This window comes from Pseudorca crassidens, chromosome 16 (genome assembly GCF_039906515.1).
Source record: "Pseudorca crassidens isolate mPseCra1 chromosome 16, mPseCra1.hap1, whole genome shotgun sequence".
NCBI classification, from domain to species: domain Eukaryota; kingdom Metazoa; phylum Chordata; class Mammalia; order Artiodactyla; family Delphinidae; genus Pseudorca; species Pseudorca crassidens.
Window position 1 is genome coordinate 64,996,241 of NC_090311.1, and position 24,162 is coordinate 65,020,402.

A 24,162-nucleotide genomic window follows, 5' to 3' on the forward strand; every position below is an offset into this window, starting at 1 on the left:
GTCTTCAGCAGTAATCATATACTGCTTGTCTTTTTCTTCTCTAGTGGATTTTTCTTCACACTGGATTTTAAATCCTTAAAATGATAGTTATGACAACATCTCTCATTTAGCAAATGCTTTCTACCCACTGTAGTCCTTACATTATTGATTTTTATCCCCGGAGCAAGAAATAATGCCACAGTATGACTATCTGAACCTCTCAGGTGAGTCAATTTACTGAACATTACCCAGCTAACTGGTAGAGCCAAGGTTTCAGCACAGGTCCGTCCATCTAAACCCAGCCCAAATTTGTAACCACTATGCCAGGGGCCAGGAATAATGACCTATTCACCTTCAGAACTTCTAGTGTGTAATACACTGATTTTACTATTATAAATTTTTTTCTTCCTAATTATTTATTTTACATGTTTTTAGAATTTCAATTTTCTTGTTCCTTTAATCTCTTTTCTCATTTATTTGAGAACTGCACGCATATTAAAATTCTTAATAAGGAAGATTTTAAACCTTCTTTACTTCATTAGAAAATTAAAACAATCAAATGTATTCCATTTCTACTGAATTACGCAGAGTGAAACAGATATTTGATTTCACTAAAGGCAGGTTAAAATTTTTATATATATTGAGAAATAATTGTCTATTTCATAAAGGCCATAATAAAGACTTAAGGTATGTCAAATAAAATTGCTGTACTCATCTCTTCTCCATGTTGGTAGTACCAGTGCCACACTCAGAAAAATGTGTTTAGGTTCTTGTACCTCCTTCTCCTCATTCTTGTCATCAAATAATATTAAGTATCCATAAGATACACATCTCATTAAATTGACACAGTAGGTATATGCTGAATTAATTATTAGGTGATTTAGTTCCTATTAGTTAATTGAGTTTTGAAAGTCATATTTTGCTCTGTGACTTAAAATTAAAATGGCATTAATAATACACAAATATAAGTTTTATACTTCCCTGAGGGTGATTCTTTTCTAAAACACTTTCTCTTCTTTCCATTCCTCTTTCACACACAGTTTCATTTTTTCTATTCCCTTATTTGGTGGGGGTTAGAGGGTGGGCAGGTCTTTCTTACAGTTTGCACATACAACCGTCACTTTTGGAATTCCACTGTAGAGAAATATTTTATCTGAGATCCCAAACCACTTTCATCAGTGGTAATGTACAATTGAAATGAAAAAAACTCCATATGAATATGTCAGAACATATAAAGGAAATTACTTAACATGGCATTCGGGGTCTTCCATATTTTGTCCCTATGTTCATTTGTGGTCTGATCTCATAATATTTCCTCTTTCATGGTCAGCCATAATACAGGAGATAGCAGAATTAAACCCAGTGGTGTGCAAAGCAGAAGTGGCAGAGTATGATCACCAATGGGTAGTTTATGTAAGACATCAGAGTCTATTACTTGCTACGCGAACAAACAGCACTAACACTGGATAAATGTGTCTATATTGGATTCTCCTGAAAGCAGATCCTGAGACTGGGGCCTTTATTCAGGTTATTTATTTGAGAGGCACTTCCAAGAAGCAAGTGTAAAAGAATATCAAGCATAAGAGAACAGGCAGGGAAGGAGGAAAGGATACGCGATTGAGGTCATCACTATAGGCAACAGTTGCTTAAGGACCTCTGAGAAGTGACAGAATGCCTCCCAGCATTGCCTGACCAATAGATGGAAGCTGGGAATTTTATCCAGTAGCTCCCGTACCCGTTGGTTGAGGGTTGCTCCCAGTAGTATTGACTCTCTAGAACTTTGAGGCTCTTTGTGCTTGAGCTGAGAATCTCATAGAGACTTGGAGCAGGCCCTGAGAAAGAATAACAAAAAGAAGCATGGAATGCACTCGAGGTGGGATGTCTTTGGAGGACGTGGAACTGTCCCCACCGCCCAGCAACACTTGAAATCAGAGACTGGTCCAGTGGATGAGATGTAAAGTACCAAAGGCCTCTAACGTAGCCTATAATCATAGCTATGAACGTAATGGTAAGTGATCAGGAATCAGTAAGAGAGAGAATCTTGTGAGAAAACTGTGGGCTGTTTGCATTAATTGTGCTGTTTGTTTGCATGGGTCGAGGATGCTTTCAAAGGGAAGGATATTTCCGTGCCTGCTGATGGTTTGCTATCTCTTAGGCGTATCACTCATGTCTAACACAAGTCACCAATTTCTGGCCATTTCCTTCTGTCATCTTTTAATCTTTTTGTCTGAATTTTGTTCTTTTACCTGAAATACCTTTCACTATTTCCATTGTGCCTAATGAGACTCTAATTCAATCTTTTCTCTACCGCCACATTCCAGTCACACTAGATACTTGTGTTTCTGGAGGATTATAAGGGATCATGTGTTTCCAACCTGACATTTATCACAATACCTAGCTCTTGGTAGAAATGTAAGGAAATGGTGTTCAGAAATGCTTGTTGAATTGAATGAAATCAAATACACAGAAAAGAAGATTCAACACATCCATAATGTGGGTGTTATAATTGTGTTTGGTAGGATAAGTTCATTTGAAGAGCATTGATACAGAGGTTTATTTGAAAGTTTCCCTTGCAGCTGTTGGGTCATTTCCTCTCTTTGTTTCTTGGCCATCATCTCAGCCTCTTTTTAGGTCCTACTCTCCATCTGCACGACTACCATAAGTGGTAATATTTTTTAAGATTTTATTCTTGGACATCTCACTGTGCATCTTCCTCTATATGATTCTCTTCACCTCCTTGGCTTGAATTACCTCCCATATGTATGCTGGCTTTCAGCCACATATCTCTAGTGTAAATCTCCTCTTAGCCTCCCTTCTATATGTCCTGGTTACAAATGAAGGAAGAAAAGGATAAAGGGGAGGGATGGTCGTTGGCTACAGCTCCCCTTCTGAGAGATTTCTTCTACTTTTCTCTCATGTACGTGGAACTAACACAACTTGCATTTCCCAGCGCAACTCCTAACTTATGATCTCTTGCCTGACTTCTGTGGTCCACTCTTTATGGACATCAAACAGTTCATTCACTCAAGGTCTACCCTTTGCCTTGTAAACACTTAGCACTCTACACCCTGTCCAAGTAAATGCTCAGTAAATGTTAATTAGTTGCCGTTAGTGATTTGCTGTTCTGCATGCTAAGCAGAATCTTTGCTTGGGGATCTTCCTACTGCCTTTGTGAAATTGTTGATAGCCATAAAAATTTCACAGTTCTTCTGAGAAAGCTCCATTGTCTTAGACAAAGGTATTTTTCTCCCCCAAATCTATAATTATTATGGATTTATTATCCTACAGTTGTTATAGGAAGAGAGACAGTGCTTTTTTTTCATGTAGCTACATCATTTAACCCCTTGAAAATATATTAATTCTAATGTAATCCAAAACTAGAGTAAGTGTCTGCTGGTTTTAAAAAATATTCTAAAATACAATTTTCACAGAAGGCAAGTTACAAATTCCCTGTCTGATAGCTAGTCGTATCTTTATTACAGAGATTATTAAATTGAGGGAGTTGACCAAAAACTTTGGAGCCATTCGTAATCACTGACATTGTTAATGAAACATTTCAAGATATTGTGATCTTTAAGGACTCAATATTATATAAATACAATGCATTAATTTTCCAACTCAGTTTTAAATTTCATAAAATATCTGCTGAGTAGAGTAATTGCCTGATTGTCATTTATAAGCTTACACATAATCTAATTTAAAAGAACTAATTGTAGTAGAATGTTATACTTGTTTAATAACTTAAGGTGTGAGGGCAAGAACAGTTAATGCAAATGGAGAAAATTGGACATCAAACTCATTTTTTATTCTCCTTGCTCTATTAATCTGTTACCCACTGGCATAATCAGTGATCTAACTTGGTTTAATTACTATGAAGTCTACAATTCAGCTAATCAGAATTTCTCATGAGTTCTTCCAACAAAGTAGAAAACCTTTTATAATTTTGTAATTATGAAAATACATGATGTACAATGTTGTTTGTACACATGCATAAACATTCCAATAGTGCAATTTCTTTGAGGGAAAAATACAGTACTATCACTTATAATCTGACCTCTGGGCTAAGTACAATTTAAGAAAAAGATAGTCATTTTTGAGAGCAAGAGAGCTATTGGTCGATGATTTTTTTTTCTTGGATGTTTAGCTTGCTTTAGCGTTGTAAGTGACATTCATACAGTCTTAGATATTATGATTTCAGAGACTGTGCAAAAATACATATAAAAGAAATTTTGTAATTACTGAGATTGTAAAAATAGGAAATAACAAGAACTATTTCTTGGAAAAAAAAAAAATGAATTTTTTATTTCTCCTCAGCTCCGTAAGGCTATTATAGATCATGTGTCAGACTCCTTTTTGGATACGACAGTCCCACTTTTGGTTCTCATTGAAGCTGCCAAGAATGGCCGGGAAAAGGAAATAAAAGAATATGCTGCGATATTTCGTGAACACACCAGCAGGCTTGTAGAGGTGAGTGTGCTAGAACTGTAACTACTCTAAATCCAGGAGAATAGGGCTCTCATTCTGCATTTATAGCTGAATTGGATTCAAATAAAAACTTTTGTCCACTTATAGCAAATGAAGCAGAGTTGGGCCAAAGTACTATGAAGGTATGTATGTCAAATTGTATAAACTATCCCCCATTGGCTTGGAAAAGGAGCAAGTTATTTAGAAAGAATTATGAAAATATGATCGATATATTTTCTTAATGTGTATGTTTTTCAGAGCTACACACACGCATACACAAACCTGGTTAAACACAGGTTTTATCCTTACAAATACTTTCTTCCTATTCTAACTTAAAAGTATTAGATGCTTTCTCTCATGCCACTTTATTGTTTCTCTCCCATCTTTTCATGGTTGTTACTCCTTCAGCCTTTCAAATCATATTCAACTATGAAACATGACTATAGGACATGAATGTAGGGTATACAGGGATAGAGAAACACAGAATAATTAAGTAGGGATAGTGGATTTGTCCATGTCCCAGTAGAGGCAAGAGGAGATGATAAAACTGTAATTTCCTCCTGCTTGGAAACTGGAAACATGGAAATGCCCCATGATTTGGGGGGCAGGGGGGCATATTGCTGAAGGAGCTATGAAGTGCTGGGTGATTCCTAGAAGACAGGTAGTGGAATTTACTGTCTTATGGACATCAATAATACAAGCACGGTATAAGAGAAAGCCTGAATGGAAGAATTCCTAACCTCAGTAAAGTGACAGTACTCGCAAGTCCAGGAAACACTGGAAGGAAGGGGAAAATGTGGTTGACCAGATCCTTGTACTAGACCGATACACTGCTGGTACCCATCAGTGTGACTCTATCAGTTGTTTATGGCTTGTCTCCGTACTCATTGTCAGTGCTATGTGCTATGCTGATTATTAAATGTTTTGACTGCCACACCTTCCTATATAGGCCATGAATTCTGTGATGAAATATGTGTTTGGGGGCCCAAATTGCTTGTAAAACTTGTGTTAGAAATAGTCCCCACTTGAATTAGAAACGTTGTATAGTAAACGTTCTATACGACGTTTACTGAAGTTGAGGACTTTTCCAACATCTTTAATGTGGATCAACTGGGAAGGAAGTTTCCGACGTAGCTAGCACTTCCACTGGGTCCCAGTCTTCACATCTAGAAAATAAGAGTGGATAGATAGATGATTACTAAGAATTTCAGCCCTAAAACTGCCCCACCTACGACTTTGGAATCTTTGAACTTGCCAAGAACTCTGTGAGACAGGGCAGCTGATGTAATTCCCATTGGCCTTACGTGGAAATAAACAAAACCTAAAACAAGCTAATGAGAATCGAAGCTGATGTCCAGGTTTACCGTGTTTAACTAATTAATTCAACTATTTATTACTTATCTGGTTTTATTTATTCCTTCTTGTACTCATTCCTCACATATTTACTAACTATTCCCAAAGGAAAATGTTAAAAATTAAAAGAGAGCAGAACAGAGGAGCAGGTCGTTAAAGGCACCTAACTAAGTGTGGCTCCTAAATATCATAAACCTTTGGTCTAGAGATGTGTTTTCTAAGCTGAAGGAGCACCAGATTATGAAAATAACTTTTTTGGCGAAATATTCTGAAAGTAAAAGTTGGTTTGTGCTAATAACGTTGGATCCTTATTCCTATTTTTCAGTTTAGTTTCTAATGAAACATAAATCTCATGAGGTGCTCAATAAAGGACTCCTTGATCCCACGATTCTGGGGAAGAAGTTCTATTTCTCCTCTTGGAGATTTTACGTATCTGAAAAATCCAGATATAAAGAATTCTCTTTAAGTCAGAATTTCCCCAAATCAATTTATCTAAAGTTCTCTTTCTTTCATGATGCTTATTAGTAAGGCACTGCCTTCCAGAAACACTTGAGAATACTACCTTATTTTATTACCAAATGACAGTTTACTGCTATGTAGATAGAGCTCTAAGAATCTATTTTAAATGTTTAAGGATTTTGAAAATTCTGTAGTTCATGTGAATCTGAAACAATAACAGATTTTGGAATTTTGAGCTACTAGGGGACTGAGAATGGGTCTTATTTAACTCTTGGTTCCCTTAACACATTATGAGATTATGCTGGCTTTGGAGTCTTCCAGTTCTCACTCTGATATTACTTAGAAACTTGTCTTCAGTTCCAGTAAGCTTTTACTAGTTAACAAACCATCCCCAAACTTAGTGCTTAGAATAATCATTTATTATTCTCTTACTGATCTGCAGGTTGACTGAGCAGAGCTGGGCAGTTCTCATGTAGAGTCTCTTTCATGTGCTGGTTGTCAAATACTGGCTGGGGATGGAACCCTTCAAAGGTTTGATTTGGCTAGACAAGCAAGATGGTACATTCACATGGAAAGTGCATGCTAGCTGTCATCTGGGAGCTTAGCTGTGGTTGTCAACTGGAGCACCAGCCAATAAATACGTGGCCTTTCCATGTGGCTTCAGCTTCTCAGAGCATAGTTTCTGAGTTCTGAGATGAAAAGTCCCAAGAGCAAGCCAGAAACAGGAAGTAGAGCTGACATTCTCTTAAGGCCTGGGCCCAGCAATTGGCAGGGTACAGCTTCCGCTGTACTTTATTGATCAAAGCGACCACAGAGCCTGCCCAAACACAAGGAGAGAAGAGGCAGCAGGAGACTCCACGTCTCACTGGAAGGAGCACAGAGTATTTGTGGCCACCTTTACACGTCTCTTCTTAGGGCTACATTTGCTTTAGCTGTAAAGTGAAGGTTAAACAAGATAATGTCTAAGGTCACTACCAGTTTCTAAAATTGTAAGATCTGAGAAATACTTGTTACAGTTGAGAGACTCCTAGCTCTTTAAGAGATATAGGCATATTAAGTATACTGCTCAAACACTAGGTTGTTTATATATATCAAGAAGGAAAAAAAAAGGGCTGCATTTAAGTCCCAGGAAAATTCTTTTTTGAAAGGAGCTGTCTAACCAAAGCAAGAGAGAAAATCATCATTAATTTACTACAAACATTGAGATAGGAGTGTCAGGGGCAGAGTTTGAGGAAATAAGAGAACTGAAATATATCAGTTTCAGAGGACATTGTGAGTTCACTTTGTATGGACTGGTTACCAGTCTTCCATGTCCCTTTTCCTTACCACCCCCCTACACAGACAAGCACATATACCCATCTTATTCCCAAGCTGGGTTATTTGACATAGCAGTGCAGATTCGATACTAAATGACTTCAAGAAAAAGCTATTTTCAATGTGTTTGGGTTTTGATGCCTCAACTATGTTTGTCAGAGAAATTTAAAATCTAAAAGTGAACTTGTTGAAGTAAGACATAAGTGGGAAAAAAATAGTCTATTTTTAAAGAATTCCTATCAGATCTTTGAAGAAAAAGTCCATGCTGTTAAAGGAATGCTTTAGATAATGGTTAACTTGTAACTTTTACGAAAGGAATAATAAAAAGTCGAACTGAGCACAAAGCAAAATCACAAAGCCTTAAGAAATTCTGTGAGTAATAATTAGAAAACAAAAAGGATTTGGAGTATTGGTGAAAGAAATGAGAATGAGGAAAAAAGTGGCCAATAAATAGGGCCTGAACATTCCCATTCTCTAGTGAAGTCATGTCTATTTTATTACCATGTAGTAAGTTTAGCATAAAGTGACCATGGGTGAAATGATGGTTATAAAACCCTGGGCAGTACCAATAACTGGAGAACTTAGATCCTTGTAGCTAATTTTATTTTACTTATGTTGAATTAAGTAACTGTTATGCAAAGCTTTTCCTACTTTGAACATCCAAGTTAGTCTGTATTTTTGGATCCACCAAGGCACAATAAGAATGAGACGCAGGAGTCGAGGTTGGCCTTTTAAAAATTAAGCTCACATAGTGATTAGCAATTAATGACTAATGTGCTTATGGAATGGTGCTCCCCAGTACTTTGATGTTGCACTGATGGTGTCTTAGGGCACCATTAACTCTAGGTTTCCACCAATAATACCTATTAAACAAGAAGTTTAAAATATTAATTTTATCTTAAAAAGAAAAATATTCAGTGATTCTAGAGGGTAAGGATTTTATTTTTTATCGCTTTAAGCTTCCTCTCATAGCAAAGTCTATAAGCTAGTTCTCAATAGATGGGTCTTAAATGAAGAAACACATTCATCACACTCGCTCAGTTTTCTTCCTCTCTAAAAAGTTGACTCTGAGGATTCCAGTAACTGGACTTGACATATATGCCTGATCCCAATTATTTGAGTACCTCCCTACTCTGTTGTACAAAGATACTTTAAAATAATACTACACAGTGATATAAGCAAATGGCTTTGCCATTAGTTATCAAAAGCAGACAGACACTATAAACCCTGCTCCACATCTCCTTCAGGAGTTTGTGACAATTTGATAACATCTTTAAAGAACTTTACCCACTTCAGAGATAAAGTTTGTAACTTTAATGTGGTAAGGTAACTATTATTCAGAAGAATGCCATTATATATTCAATAAAGACATTGTTTTTATAATGGCTATTAAATATTTCTCTAAAACTAATTTTTAAAAACCCCACTATTATTTCTGAATCATATTACAGTTTGTTCTCAGCAAGTCAATTCATGTTGAACACTACAGTTGCTACCAATTAAATGATAAAATCTCCTGTTTGTTCCATGGATTTTATCATATTAATTATCATTAAGCCTGCCAGTGTTAATGATCAAGACCTGGAAATTTCCTGTGAATTAGTGAAGTTTCTCTATGTGAAAAGCCAGCTTTGTCAGTGCTTTGACTTATTCATCAAAAATTCATCTGTCTTGATGTACCTTATTTTAGTAAGTTTCATGGGAGCCTTTCATCAAAAAGGAAAAAGTGGGTGGACATTTAATTATAATACTTCCCTCCAACCTACAAAGCTGATTGTTCCCACTCACAAAATGGCAAGCCAGATTTAGCAAAGCCCCAGTGCCAAGAGAGAAGACGTTAGAGGGGGACTCTTGCTGTTTGCAAGAAGTGCTCATTGCTATCAGCTCTTCTAATATCGTTGCGTTTTGACAGAATGCTGTTCAAATGTCACACATTGCTTTAATTGATCATCTGTTATCAAATAAGGATATGTTTGGTTATAAATAAATCAAGCTTTTAGAGACCCAGCCCATTCTTCCTTCTTTCTCGTCCTCGACAAGAAAAAAAAAAATGGGAAAAGAAAAAAAAAAAGAACAAACCCATATTTACGCTTGTACACAAACCAACAACTGTTCTACACAAACCAACAACTGTTCTCAGTGAGCATCTTGGCAGCTCTCCTCTTTTGCTGGGGAAAGGATATTATAGCTAAGTCAGAAATGGTTTTGCTTATATAGAATAGAGCACACAGGTGTGACTGCCCACTCCCTGGATTAGAAACTGCTCAGCATTTTAATCTTCTTTTAGTTAAAAGACATGATGAACATGATTCTTCAAAGCCTAGCGTGAAAGCACAGGGAGTGACCTTTCCATGTTTTAGAGGTTTCTTTATAAATTTTCTATTCATGGTCTTTGGAATACAGGGAAAGTTCAGTGATACAATTATAGACAAGTCAGAGACTTTCCATAGTCAAGTGTAGTTTATTTTTGAATGGAATATCAGTGTTTTGGAATTAAGAGAAAGAAAACTATATGGGATTAGAGTAGTTTGGAAATTCAGCATGAAGTAAGCAATATTTACATTAAACCTTAAAAACTAGGCAGGACTTGGATATGAAAAACTAGAACTCCAAGTGGAGATAACAGCATGAATAAAGAATAAAATGAAATCTAGATTTAAACTGGCTGGAGCATGAAGTGGGATAGCAGTACTTGATGAAGAGCCTTGAATATTTGAATGCTAGGGTGAAGAAGTTAGATTTCATCTTATAGAACTGGGTCCAGTAATGGATTTGGAAAGCAGCAGTTGCTTCTCAGCAGGGAAGGATCTCAAGGGAAGTCATATTGTGTGGAGGCTATTTTGCATCAGAACATAAAAATTTCTAACCCCCCAAAATTGATTCGAATCTCGTGAACATAAGCTGGCATTTTAAAATGACTGGATTTAAAACCTATTTATTATCCTACAATAAATGGAGAAAAGAAAACTAGTTTTAATAATGAAATTGGAGCAGAAAACAAGTGTCCCAGAACTTAATGGCACTAGATTGATGTTATACAATAGAAATAGAAGGCAGGCCACATATATAATGTTAAAATATTCTAGTAGCCATACTAAAAAGAGTAAAAATAAACAGGTGAACTAATTTTAATATGTTTTATTTAATCCAGTATACTCCAAATATTATCATTTTGACATGTAATCAATATAAAAACTATTAATGAGATGTCTTACATTTTTTGGTACTAAGTCTTAGAAATCTGGTATAGATTTTATACTTACAGCCTATTTTAATCTAGACTAGCCACATTTTAAGGGCATAATAGCCATAAGTGGCTCACAGCTCTGTTTTAGATAGTGCAGTTCTAGACAGGTGATTGGCAAGATGAGGACAAGAGTGTATTCATTCATTCATACAGTCATTCATTTAACAAACATGTCTTCAGTGCCTATCATGGGCCATGTACTGTGCTGGACTCTGGGACTCTAGAGCCTTTGTTTTTGTTTCTCTGGCCTGATATACAGTAAGCACAACATTCAATAAATCATTGTTGAATGAATTAGTATAAGAAATGAAGTAGAATGTCCGTTAATCCTATAGGAGATCTTAAAAATGGTAACACTGTGACTTACTGAGTAAAGTGTGAAATATGGAGACTTTCTTGATGTTCTTGGGAAAGTGACTTAGTGTCTCTTGTATCTGTCCTGTAAAAGGCATACTCCATTGTAAAGTGAAGGTAACAGTAAGATTAGGTTGACACGTTAAAATACCAAGTGCCACGTGATGTGGACATCATTGTTCGGTGAATATTACTCTTCTTCCCTTTCCTCTCTTTAACATGTGTTCTTTTTTTTTTTTTCAATCTGGAAAGAGGTTACTTGAATCTCCAATACCCCTGATAAGCAATGAAAATTTCCTCTTAAAAAAATCATTTTAGAGCCTCCCTGGTGGCGCAGTGGTTGAGAGTCCGCCTGCCGATGCAGGGGACACGGGTTCCTGCCCCGGTCCAGGAAGATCCCACATGCCGCGGAGTGGCTGGGCCCGTGAGCCATGGCCGCTGAGCCTGCGCTTCGCAATGGGAGAGGCCGTAACAGTGAGAGGCCCGCGTACTGAAAAAAAAAAAAAAAAAAAAAAAAAAAAAAAAAAATTATTTTATAAGCTGATGTCAAATATACTGTAGTTGTTGGACCTTTGTATGCAACTTCCAAATACAGATAAAAGTGTTTTTCAGGAACATTAACAGGCAATAAAACAACACGTGCAAAAAAATCTCCTGCCGAAATTGTGTACCCAACATTTTGATATGTAATTAATTAACGTGTAAAACTTCTCTGAAACTGAAAACTTCCCCATATTACGCTTCATGATGGTATTTGGCCAAAAGTTAACAAGCAAACATGCTGACAGTTACTGATGAATAATCCCAGGCCTAGAAGCCAAACTTTTTTTTACATCACCAGTCTGATTATGCAAGTTGGAGCTAATCTATTTCTTTTAATCAATTCACTCAATTAAAAACAAAAATAGCGAGTCCCTGCAATGTGATCTATAGAGCTCATTTATGCAGAGCCCTACTGTTGAGAACTGGTTTCATTTTTGTCTTTTGTGTCTTAAAACATATGAGTTCTACTCCCCTGCTTAGGTGACTTTAGCAAATTACTCAGCCTCTATGGAATTCAATTTAATGATCTGTAAATGGAAAGTAAAGGATTAAATAATCTTCTCTCTTCCTGACATTCAAAATTCTAGAAACTAAAGAGAAGAGTTCTTCTATTTGTTTTATATGTGTAGATAACTTGGGTGAAGGAGGCTGGCTAAATAAAAGTATTGGAAGAGTGGTTATTTTATGGATTTCATAGCATAAAAGTAACTTTTTTTAGTAATAAGAGAAAAACAAGGGAAGAAAATATAGGAAAATAAATAAAAGATTTAGTAATCTGTACCAGCATCATACAAAGAGCTTTATACTCATTACCTCATATCATCAGTGCTCACAATGTGATTGAGAAAAATATTTTTATTACCATTTTGCTGATAAGGAAACCCTGCCTGAGAGAAATGAAGCAACTAGCCTAATGTCACACATCTAATAAATGACAGAGTAGGGAATCAGCTTGTTTCTATCAGTGGCAGAAATTAAAGGAATAGAGGAAGCCCAATAAATTTAAAAATGGAAAGTGAGCCCAAGCTTTACTTGTTTCATTCCATGATGGAGAGAGGAAAAACCTTTCTGAATGCTTTTAGACAAGAGACCTGCTATTAAGTGGATCAAGCTGCAAAAGTTCCAAGAGTGGATTTCATTTTTTTCTAAGAATCTCTGATCTTATTCTACCGTCCTTAGCTAGAGAAGCAGAAAGTCAGAAGCACACATTTATGCCCTTGAAATCCTTCTGCATTCGGCCATTCTTCGTAACTCTTGGGTAACTGCATAGCTAATGCTTAGTGGTTAGTCCAGGATGTACGACCTAAGTGAGATCAGGCATCATCTTCTGATGAAATAGTACAAGGAGTCCATTTTTAAGGTGATTGTTTGGAACTTGAAATATATTTTGCCTTATAATCAGTGTTATTTATACTATTTAGCTCCCTTAGTCCACAAAGGCCTATTAAATTAAAAATTGCAGAGCATTTTATTAGAAGTGTTCTTCCTAACCTAAAATGCATTTAGGGGTTCCCCTTCACTCATCCCTTTTATAACCTTGTGTGCAGAGCATTCCTAAGGTAGGGGCAGAAAATTCAAATGTTTACAGCAGGGGACAGACAAGTAATGAATGTAAACGCTCCGTAGATGGGCCTCTGATGAAATGGAGAACATAAACTGAGTTGAAAGCATTGATCTCAACTTATCTTTTCTTTTTTTTTTTTTTTTTTTTTTCGGTACATGGGCCTCTCACTGTTGTGGCCTGTCCTGTTGCGGAGCACAGGCTCCGGACGCGCAGGCTCAGCGGCCATGGCTCATGGGCCTAGCCACTCCGCGGCATGTGGGATCTTCCCAGACCGGGGCACGAACCTGTGTCCCCTGCATCGGCAGGCGGCCTCTCAACCACTGCGCCACCAGGGAAGCCCCCTCAAATTATCTTTGGTCAATTATTGTTGTGTATGAAAGCAGGCCCTGTGTTCTCAGGCATTACAATTTCTTAAAAGAACTCATAAATATAGATTTTAATGTAAAATTCTTTTGATTTCTAGGTGTAGACAACTAAATCAGTTTAAAACAAAATAAAAACAAAACCACAATTTCATCATTTGTACCAATACATAATGCCAAGGACCACTAGTTTTTTCAGTCTCTGCTCTGAGGTCAAGTTATGAAAGACAAGCTTCCCCAAGATGAATTTTTGAAGGAGCTGTAGATAAGATCTGGAGGATGTCCTGATAGTAAGAATCAGGTATTGAAGCTAGCTATGGAAGGGAGGTTGGTTTGGGTAAGTAGGCTCCTTCCAATTTTCTTTCCTGTAGTGGTTAACTTTGAAATAGGAGGTGAATTGCAAAGGGTTAAGAACCCAGAGAAGATCAGCTATTTCCTCTTATCTCCTCTGCTGCTTGGAAGCAATTCTAGGGTAGGAATGGGGAGAGAGAAAGGGGGATCTTGCCAAAGGATATTTCATATATATGTTAGACCAAGTTAAAGCTATAGCTGTGTATGTTCAGAAAATTCCTTTCGTGAGAAATCAATTACACTTGGAACTTTCTTCACAATGGAAGTGTTACATTCGATACTTTTAAAAGAAATGCTCTCATTAGTGGCAAAGTCAAATTTATTCTGCATTCGTTTGATCACTTTGTCTAAAGTATAAGGAGCATGAAAAGAGACTTGGGTTTTCTAAATCATTCTTTGACATTTTTGTGAAATTATTCATGGTGTGCCAAAATAAAAGCAGAACATCCTCAGAGGGTTTGACTTTTGTGCTTTGAGTCAGTCTGGTAAATGACTGCTACAAATTCCCTTTGTCCTCCCCATATCTTTCTTTCACTTTAACTCTCCCTCTCACTCTTTCCCTGCAATCGTTGGTATAGTCAAATTATTAATCGAAGTGTCAAAGGAGAACATTTAGTTGCTTTAATTTGCCTTTGCTAGCAACATGATGTCTAAAGAGTTTGCATTATATTTGCAAAAAGCCACCTATTCCTCAAATAAATATTTTTCAAGACAGGAGCTGTACTGGTGCTGGGGATTCAATCACAGACAGAGAAAAGATAGACTCTGCCCTATTGGAGCTTACCATCTAAGAGAAAGTAAAGAAAAGTAAATTGCAATTGTGTTTGGATGTGATAAATGATGTTAGGGATGAACTACTGGGTCCTGTTGGGGACATTTGTGGTTATTGGCTTGGTTTAGGATAAAAATATTACAATTTTGACAAATTGGCTTAAAGCTGTAAATTTAAAAGGGCTGTTGGTTTAAAAGTCGAATTAGGCAAAGGAGAAGGGGAAAGAGGGCTATTTTAGAGACAGAAGGACTGGTACATTTAATGTGCCAGAAATGAAGAGTACAGATTTCTCATATGGTACAGACAGTTATATGATACATGCATGTTTAACTTTATAAGAAACTGTCAATTTTTTTTTTTTTCCCAAAATGGCTAGACTACGTTGCATTCCTCCAGCCATGTATATGTGCTCCAGTTGCTCCATATCCTTGCCAGTACTTGGTACTGTCAAAGTTTTTGTTTTTGTTTTTACCATTCTAATGTATGTAGTATTATTTTATTATGCTTTTAATTTGCCTTTCCCTAATTACTAATGATGTTGAATATCTTTTTTATGACAAAATTATCAAGATATAATTCATATACCATACAGTTCACCTATTTAAAGTATACATTTCAGTGATTTTTAGAATGTTCACAGAGTTTTGCAGCCATCACACTTATTTTTAAAGCATTTTATCTCACCTAAACTAGGCAATCACTAATTTACTTCCTGTCTCTATACATTTGCCTATTCTGGATGTTACATGTAAATGGAATCATGTGTCATGTGGTCTTTTGTGACTGGCTACTTTCACTTAGCATAATGTTTTCAAGGTTAATCATGTGTAGCATGTATCAGTACTTCATTCTTTTTATGGCCAATTCTATGTATGGGTATATCATGTTTTAGTTATCCATTCATAAGTTGATGGGCGTCTGGGCTGTTTCCAGTTTTTGGCTATTATTAATAATTCTGATGAACATTTTGTACAGGTTTTTGTGTGAGTGTATGTTTTTATTTCTCTTGGGTATATACCTAGTGGAATTCCTGGGTCATATGATAACCCTATATTAAATATTTGAGAAAATGCGGGACTCTTTCAGATGGTACCACGCTGTACCATTTTACATTCCCACCAGCAGTGTGTGAGCATTTCAGTTCTCCTCTTCCTTGTCAACACTTGTTATTGTTTGCCTTTGATTATATTCATTCTAGTGTATACGTCTCATTGTGGCTTTGATTTGCATTTCCCTGATGGCTAACTATGTTGTACGTAATTTCATGTGCTTTTTGCCTACTTGTATATCTTTTCTAGATAAATATTTAGATCTTTTTTAAATTTTTTAAAATTTTTATTTATTTTTGGCTGCATTGGGTCTTCCTTGCTGTGCGTGGGCTTTCTCTAGTTGTGGCGAGCAGTGGCTACTCTTTGTTGCAGTGTGTGGGCTTCTCATTGCGGTGGTTTCTCTTGTTGCGGATCATGGGCTGTAGGTGCACAGGCTTCAGTAGTTGTGGCTCGCGGGCTCTAGAGCACAGGCTCAGTACTTGTGACGCGTGGGCTTAGTTGTTCCGCAGCATGTGGGATCTTCTTGGACCAGGCCTCGAACCTGTGTCCCCTGCATTGGCAGGCAGATACTTAACCACTGTGCCACCAGGGAAGTCCTAGTTTAAATCTTTGATTCATTTTACAAGTTGGATTGTTTGTCTTTTTATTATCAAGATATAATCGTTCTTTATATATTTTAGAGGCAAGTCTCTTTCAGATATGTGATTTGCAAATTTTCCTCCCATTTTGTGTGTTGTCTTTTCATTCCTTGATGGTATTGTTTGAAGCACAAAAGTTTTAAATATCAATGAAGTGCTATTTACCTCTTTTTTCTTTTGTTCCTTGTGCTTTTGGTTTCATATCTAAGAAACCATTGAATAATCAAGAGTTATGAAGATTTGCTCTTATGTTTTCTTCTAAGAGTTTTATACTTTTAGCTCTTACATTTTTTTTTTTTTTTTTTGCGCTACGCGGGCCTCTCACTGCTGCGGCCTCTCCCGTCGGGGAGCACAGGCTCCGGACGTGCAGACCCAGCGGCCATGGCCCACGGGCCCAGCCGCTCCATGTCACATGGGATCCTCCCGGACCGGGGCATGAACCCGTGTCCCCTGCATCGGCAGGTGGATTCTCAATCACTGTGCCACCAGGGAAGCCCTACTGTTTAGTTTTTACACTTGAGTTTTTATTCCATTTTGAGTTAATTTTTCTATATGGTGCAAGGTAGGGGTAAAGGTTTGTTTATGTGTGTATGTATTTATTGCACACGGTTGTCCAGTTGTTTCAGCATCATTTCTCCATTGAATCATGTTTGTACTTTTGTTAAATATCAATTAACCTATATTGTGGGTATACCTCTGGTTTATCCGTTCTATTCCATTGCTCTATGTGTCTACCTTTCACCAATACCACAATGTCTTTAAAACTGTAGCGTTGGGCTTCCTTGGTGGTGCAGTGGTTGAGAGTCCGCCTGCCGATGCAGGGGACACGGGTTTGTGCCCCGGTCCGGGGAGATCCCACATGCCGCGGAGCGGCTAAGCCCGTGAGCCATGGCCGCTGAGCCTGCGTGTCCGGAGCCTGCACTCCACAATGGGAGAGGCCACAACAGTGAGAGGCCCGCATACCGCAAAAAAACAAGCAAACAAAAAACTGTAGCCTTATAGTAAGCCTTGAAATCAGGTGTTGTGAGTCCTCTAATACTGTTCTTTTAAAAAATGGTTTCAGCTACTTTAATTCCTTTGTCTTTCTGTGTAAAATTTGGTACAATACCTACAAAACTGTAGCTGGGATTAAGATTGTAATTGCATGAATCTATAGATCAGTATACAAGGAATTGACATCTTGATAATATTCAGTCCTCCAATTCTTGAACATGATATATCTCTCTAATTGTTTACACTATCTTTGAGTTTTTTCATCAGTATTTGTAGTTTCCAGCATCCAAACATTTTTAGTTACTAAATATTTAAATAATAAAGCAAATTTAACTTATTTCTTACATTAAACAAATCCATTTTAAGATTTTCTACTTACTTTGTTAATTTATGGGGCGGGGGGGGGGGGTTGGTGTGTATTTTGTGTGAATGCCAGGAAACTTGCCTATTAATTAGCTGGCCTTACTTGGAAACTAATGTAAGTAAAAAGTTTGGTGCTGCTTTTAATACTAAAACTTGTAAGAATCCTAGAAGGCACTGAAGACTAATGTAGTAGGAAAGAACACAGAATCAGACAAACAAATCCTGACTTCAATATCGTGTGAACTTGAGCAGCTTATTTAGCCTCTCTGGGCTTCAAATCTCTCCTTAGGAAGATGGATATAATAGCATACTTATTCATAAAGATTTTGTGAGAATTAAATGAAGTAGCACAAGTAAAGCCTTTATGATAATGTCTGACAATGCAGTAACGTTGCAATAAACATTAGCCTAAAAAATCTCAGGGAAGAAAGGTGCAAATAAAACTGTTTTTGCTCACAGATGACAAAATTGTCTATGTAGAAAATCTGAAATAATGGACAAAAATCTGCTGGAACTAATAAGTGATTATAGGAAGGTTGATTATAGCAAAGTTAACATACAAAATTTAATCACTTTTCTATAGCCAGCAGTGACCAAGTAGAATTAGAAATTAAAAACACATTATCATTACATAGGAGCACCTAAATATATAAAGCAAATATTAACAGACCTGAAGGGAGAAATAGACAGAAGTACAATAATAGGAGGGGACTTCCCCTTTCACCACACTTTAAACAGTGGATAGATCATCTAGACAGAAAATCAATAAGGAAACATTAGACTTAAACTATGCATTAGGCAAGACGTATCTAACAGATATATGCAGAAAATTCCATCTAATAGCAGCAGAATTCACATTCTTCTCCAACATGCATGGAACATCCTCCAGGATAGATCATATATTAGGCACAAAACAAGTTTCAGTAAATTTAAGAAGACTGAAATTATATCAGGCATCTTTTCTGACCACAAGGGTTTGAACTAGAAATCAATTATAGGGAGAAAACTGGAAAATTTACAAACATTTATACAAATTGAACAAAAAGAATAAACAACATTCTTCTGAACAACCAATGAGTCAGAGAAGAAATCAAAAGATAAACAAACACATATCTTAAGACAAATGAAAACAGAAATACAATATACCAAAATTTATGGGATGTAGAAAAAGCAGTTCTAAAAGGGAAGTATAAAGCAATAAAGTATAAAGTAAGAGACAAGAAGGATCTCAAATAAACAACCTAACTTTACATCTCAGGTGACCAGAAAAAGAATAACAAACTAGAGACAAGAAGGATCTCAAATAAACAACCTAACTTTACATCTCAGGTAACTAGAAAAAGAATAACAAACTAAGTCCAAAGTTAGCAGAAGGAAGGAAATAACCAAAGGTCACAGTAGAAATCAATGAAAGCGAGACCATGAAAAGAATAGAAAAGATCAAAGAAACTAAGAGCTGTTTCTTTAAAAGATAAACAAAATAGACAAATCCTTAGCTAGACTCACCAAGAAAAAAGTGTGGACTCAAATACATAAAATTATAAATGAAAGAAGAGACATTACAACTGATACCACACAAATACAAAGAAGTGTAAGAGACTACTATGAACAATTATATGCCAAAAATTGGACAACCTAGAAGAATAGATATATTCTAGAAAGATACAATCTACCAAGACCAAATCATGAAGAAATAAGGTGATTGAATCAGTATCAAAAACCTCCCAAAAAGAAAAAATTCAGTACCAGATAGCTTCACTGGTGAATTCTACCAAATATTTAAAGAATTAATACTATTCCTTCTTACATCTTCCAAAAAATAAAGGAAAAGAGCATTCATTTTATGAGGCCAGCATTACCCTGATACCAAAGCCAGACAAAGACACTATTAGAAAAAAAAAAAAAAATTACAGGCTAATATCCCTGATGAATTTTTGAGAACAAAAATTCTCAAGAAAATATTAACAAACCTAACTCAACAGTACAGTAATAGGATTGTACACTATGATTAAGTGGGATTTATTTAAGGATTGCAAGGTTGGTTCAGCATCTACAAATCAATCAGTGTGATACACCACATTAATGAAATGAGGGATAAAAATCATGATCGTGTCAGTAGATGCAAAAAAAGCATTTGACAAAATTCAACATTACTTAATCATAAAACCTCTCAACAAACTGGTGTAGAGGGAACATACTTCCCCATAATAAAGGCTATATATGATAGGCCCACAGTGGTGAAACACTGAAAGCTTTTTCCTCTAAGACCAGGAACGAGACAAGAATGCCCACTTCTGCCATGTTTCTTCAACATAGTACTGGAAGTCCTACCCAGAGCAGTCAGGCAAGGAAAATAAATGAAAGCCATACAAATTGGAAATGAAAAAGTAAAATTGTTTCTATTTGCAGATTACATGATATTATACATGGAAACCATAAAGATTCCATCAATATCTGTTATAATTAATTAACAAATAAAGTTTCAGTAAATAAAATCAATATACAAGAATTGGTTGCATTTCTATGCACCACCAATGAAAGAGAAATTAAGAAAATAATCATATTTATAAGAGCATCAAAAAGAATATAATAATTAGGGGTAAATTTAACCAGGGAGGTGAAAGATTTGTATACTGAAAATTATAAGACATTGATGAAAGAAATTGAAGAAGACACAAATAAATGGAAAGAGATTTTGTACTTATGGATTGGAAGACTTAATATTGTTGAAATTTCCATGCTACTCTAAGCAGTCTATGAACTCAATTCAATGTCTATCAAAATTTTAATGGCATCTTTCACAGAAATAAGCAAAACAATCCCCAAAGTTGTATGGAACTACAAAGACCTCTAATAATAACCAAAGCAATCTTGATGAAGAACAGAGCTGGAGGCATCACACTTCCTGATTTCAAACTATATTACAAAAAACATCATGATATTGGCATGAAAACAGGCACGTAGATAAATGAAATAGAGTAGAGATCCCAGAAATAAACCCACACATTTATAATTAATTTAAGTAAAAGTAGCCAAGAATAATAAAATGGGGAAAGACAGTCTCTTCAATAAATGGGTTAAGAAAACTGGACAGCCACATGAAAAAGAATGAAAATGGACCACTATCTTATACCACAAACAAAAATTAAAACGGATTAAAGATTTGAATATAAGACCTGAAACCATAAAACTGTTAGAAGAAAACATAGGCAGTAAACAACTTGACGTCAGTCTCGGTGATGCTTTTTGAATTTGACAGCAAAAATAAAGGCAAAAAAAGGAAAAATATACAAGTGGGACTACATCAAAGTAAAAAAAAACGTTTGCACAGCAAAGGAAACTGTCAAGAAAATGAAAAGGCAACCTACCAAATGGGATAAAATATTTGCAAATATGGTCTTTTTAACAAATGGTGTTAGGGCAACTGGACATCCACATGCAAAAAAATGAATCTAGCACAGCCCCTATAACTTACACAAGATTATCTCAAAATGAATCATAGACCTAAATATAAAATGTTAAACTGTAAAACTCCTAGAAGATAACATTGGAGAAAGCCTAGATGATCTTGGTTATGGTAATGCCTTTTTAGATACAAAACCAAAAGAACCATCCATGAAAGAAACAACTGATAAGCTGAACTTCATTAAAATTAAAAACTTCTGCTCTGCAAAAGGCAACATTGAGAATAAAACAAGGCACAGACTTGGAGGAAATATTTGCAAGAGACATATCTGATAAACGACTGTTATCTAAAATGTACAAAGAATCCCTAAAGCTCAGCAATAACAAGACAAAAAACCCTATTAAAAATGGGCAAAAGGGCAAAAGAACTGAGCAGACACCTAACCAAAGAACACAGATAGATGGCAAGTGAGCAAATGAAAATATGTTCAACGTCATATGTTAGTAGGGAATTGTCATTTAAAACAACAATGAGATACCATTACACATCTATTAGAGGGGCCAAAATCCAAAGCAGAAGCAACAACAAATGCTGCCTATGATGTGGAGCAATAGGAACTCACATACATTGCTTGTGTGAATACAAAATAGTACAGAAATTTTGGAAGACAGTAGGCAGTTTCTCACAAAAGTAAACATACTCCTTTACCATACCATCCAGCAGTCCTGTTCCTTGGTGTTTACCCAAAGGAGTTAAAAACTTATGTCCACACAAAAACCTGCACGTGAATTTTTCTAGCAGCCTTATTCAAAATTGCCAAAACTTGGAAACAGCCAAGATCTTCTGCTGTTAGTGAATGGATAAATTAACTCTGGTGCATCCAGACAAACATTGGAATATTATTCAGCACTAAAGAGGAATGAGCTACCAAGCCATGAAAGACATGGAGGAAACTTAAATTCATATTGCTAAGTGAAATAAGCCAATCTGAAAAGCTACATACTATATGATTTCAAGTGTATGGTATTCTAAAGGAGGCAAAACTACAGACACAATAAAAAGATCAGGGGTTGGGGGAAAGAATGAATAGGCAGAGCACAGAGGACTTTTAGGGCAGTGAAAATACTCTGTATGACACCATAATGCCTGATGCATGTCATTATACATTTGTCCAAATTCATAGAATGTAAAACACCATGAGTGAGCCATAATGTAAACTATGTTTTACATTATGATTTGTATTTGATATGATATGTCAATGAAGGTTCATCAGGTGTAACAAATGTACCACTCTGGTGGGGGATGTTGATAGTGGGAGAGGCTATGCATGTGTGGGGATAGGGGTTATATGGGGAATCTCTGCACTTTCCATTCAGTTTTGCTGTGAGCCTAAAATTGTTGTAAAAAATAACTTTATTATTTTATGGATTATTTTATTAATTTTAAAAGTCCCAGGTAAAAATGAAAATATGGTAGTATAAAAAAGAAATTCTAAGGTAATATCTCACTTTAAAATGTCTTTTATTAGTGAACTTTTTCATTTATCTCTGATTAACGGTCGATTAATATTATTTCATTGTTTTTGTGTAAACACTATAGCCAGAATCTCCAGGGTATTAATTAGATAGGAGTTGTAATACATCTATCAAGTAGCAGCACATAAGATACAAAATACACCTAGGAAAGCATCCACAAGGGGACATTTACACTCAAAGTGGCAGATTTATCTGATTTCAAAAATTCAACACTTTTTTGTTTTTTAAATTTTTTAATTTAATTTTTATTTTGTGTTGGAATATAGTTGATTTACAATGTTGTGTTAGTTTCAGGTATACAGCAAAGTGTTTCAGTTATACGTATACACATATCCATGCTTTTTCACATTCTTTTCCCACATAGGTTATTACAGAATATTGAGTAGAGTTCCCTGTGCTATACAGTAGGTCCTTGTTATTTTATATATAGTAGTGTGTGTATGTTAATCTCAAATTCCTAATTTATCCTTTCCCTCACTGTTCCCCTTTGATAACCATAAGTTTGTTTCTGAAGTCTGAGTCTGTTTCTGTTTTGTAAATAAGTTCATTTGTATCATTTTTTTTAAATTCCACATATAAGTGATATCATATGATACTTGTCTTTCTCTGTCTGATTTACTTCACTTAATATGGTTATCTAGGTTCATCCATGTTGCTGCAAATGCCATTATTTCATTTTTTTTTATGGCTGAGGAATATTTCAGTTTTTATATGTACCATATCTTGTTTGTCCATTCCTCTTTTGATGGACATTTGTGTTGTTTCCATGTCTTGGCTGTTGTAAATAGTGCTGCAGTGAATACTGGGGTGCATGTATCTCTTCAAATTATGGTTTTCTTCAGATATATGCCCAGGAGTGAGGTTGCTGGATCATATGGTAATTCTGTTTTTAGTTTTTTTAACAAACCCCCGTACTGTTCATCATAATAGTTGTACAAATTTGCATCCTGCACCAGCAGTGTAGGAGGATTCCCTTTTCCCCAAACCCTCTCCAGCATTTATTGTTTGTAGACGTTTTGATGATGGCCGTTCTGACTGGTGTGAGGTGATACCTCATTGTAGTTTTGATTTTCATTTCTCTAATACTTAGCAATGTTGAGCATCTTTTCATGTGCCTGTTGGCCATCAGTATGTCTTCTTTGGAGAAATGTCTGTTTACATCTTCTGCCCATTTTTTGATTGGGTTGTTTGTTTTTGTGATATTGAATTGCGTGAGCTGTTTATATATTTTGGAGATTAATCCCTTGTCGGTCTCTTTGTTTGCAAATATTTTCTGCCATTCTGTGGGTTGTCTTTTCATTTTGTTGATGGTTTCCTTTGCTGTGCAAAGCTTTTAAGTTTCATTAGGTCCCATTTGTTTATTTTTGTTTTTATATTCATTACTCTAGGATGTGGATCCCAAAAGATATTGCTGCG

General features: G+C 36.0%; 1 protein-coding gene across 1 annotated transcript in view; it reads left to right on the forward strand.

Annotated features, from left to right (window-relative positions):
- The window catches only part of CTNNA3 (catenin alpha 3), a 1,581,323-nt gene that overhangs the window by 846,993 nt on the left and 710,168 nt on the right, over window positions 1-24,162 (forward strand). Inside the window, exon 9 of the mRNA XM_067710819.1 lies at window positions 4,294-4,446. Within this exon, the coding sequence (XP_067566920.1) occupies window positions 4,294-4,446 (153 nt within the window). The remainder of the gene's footprint in view (window positions 1-4,293; window positions 4,447-24,162) is intronic.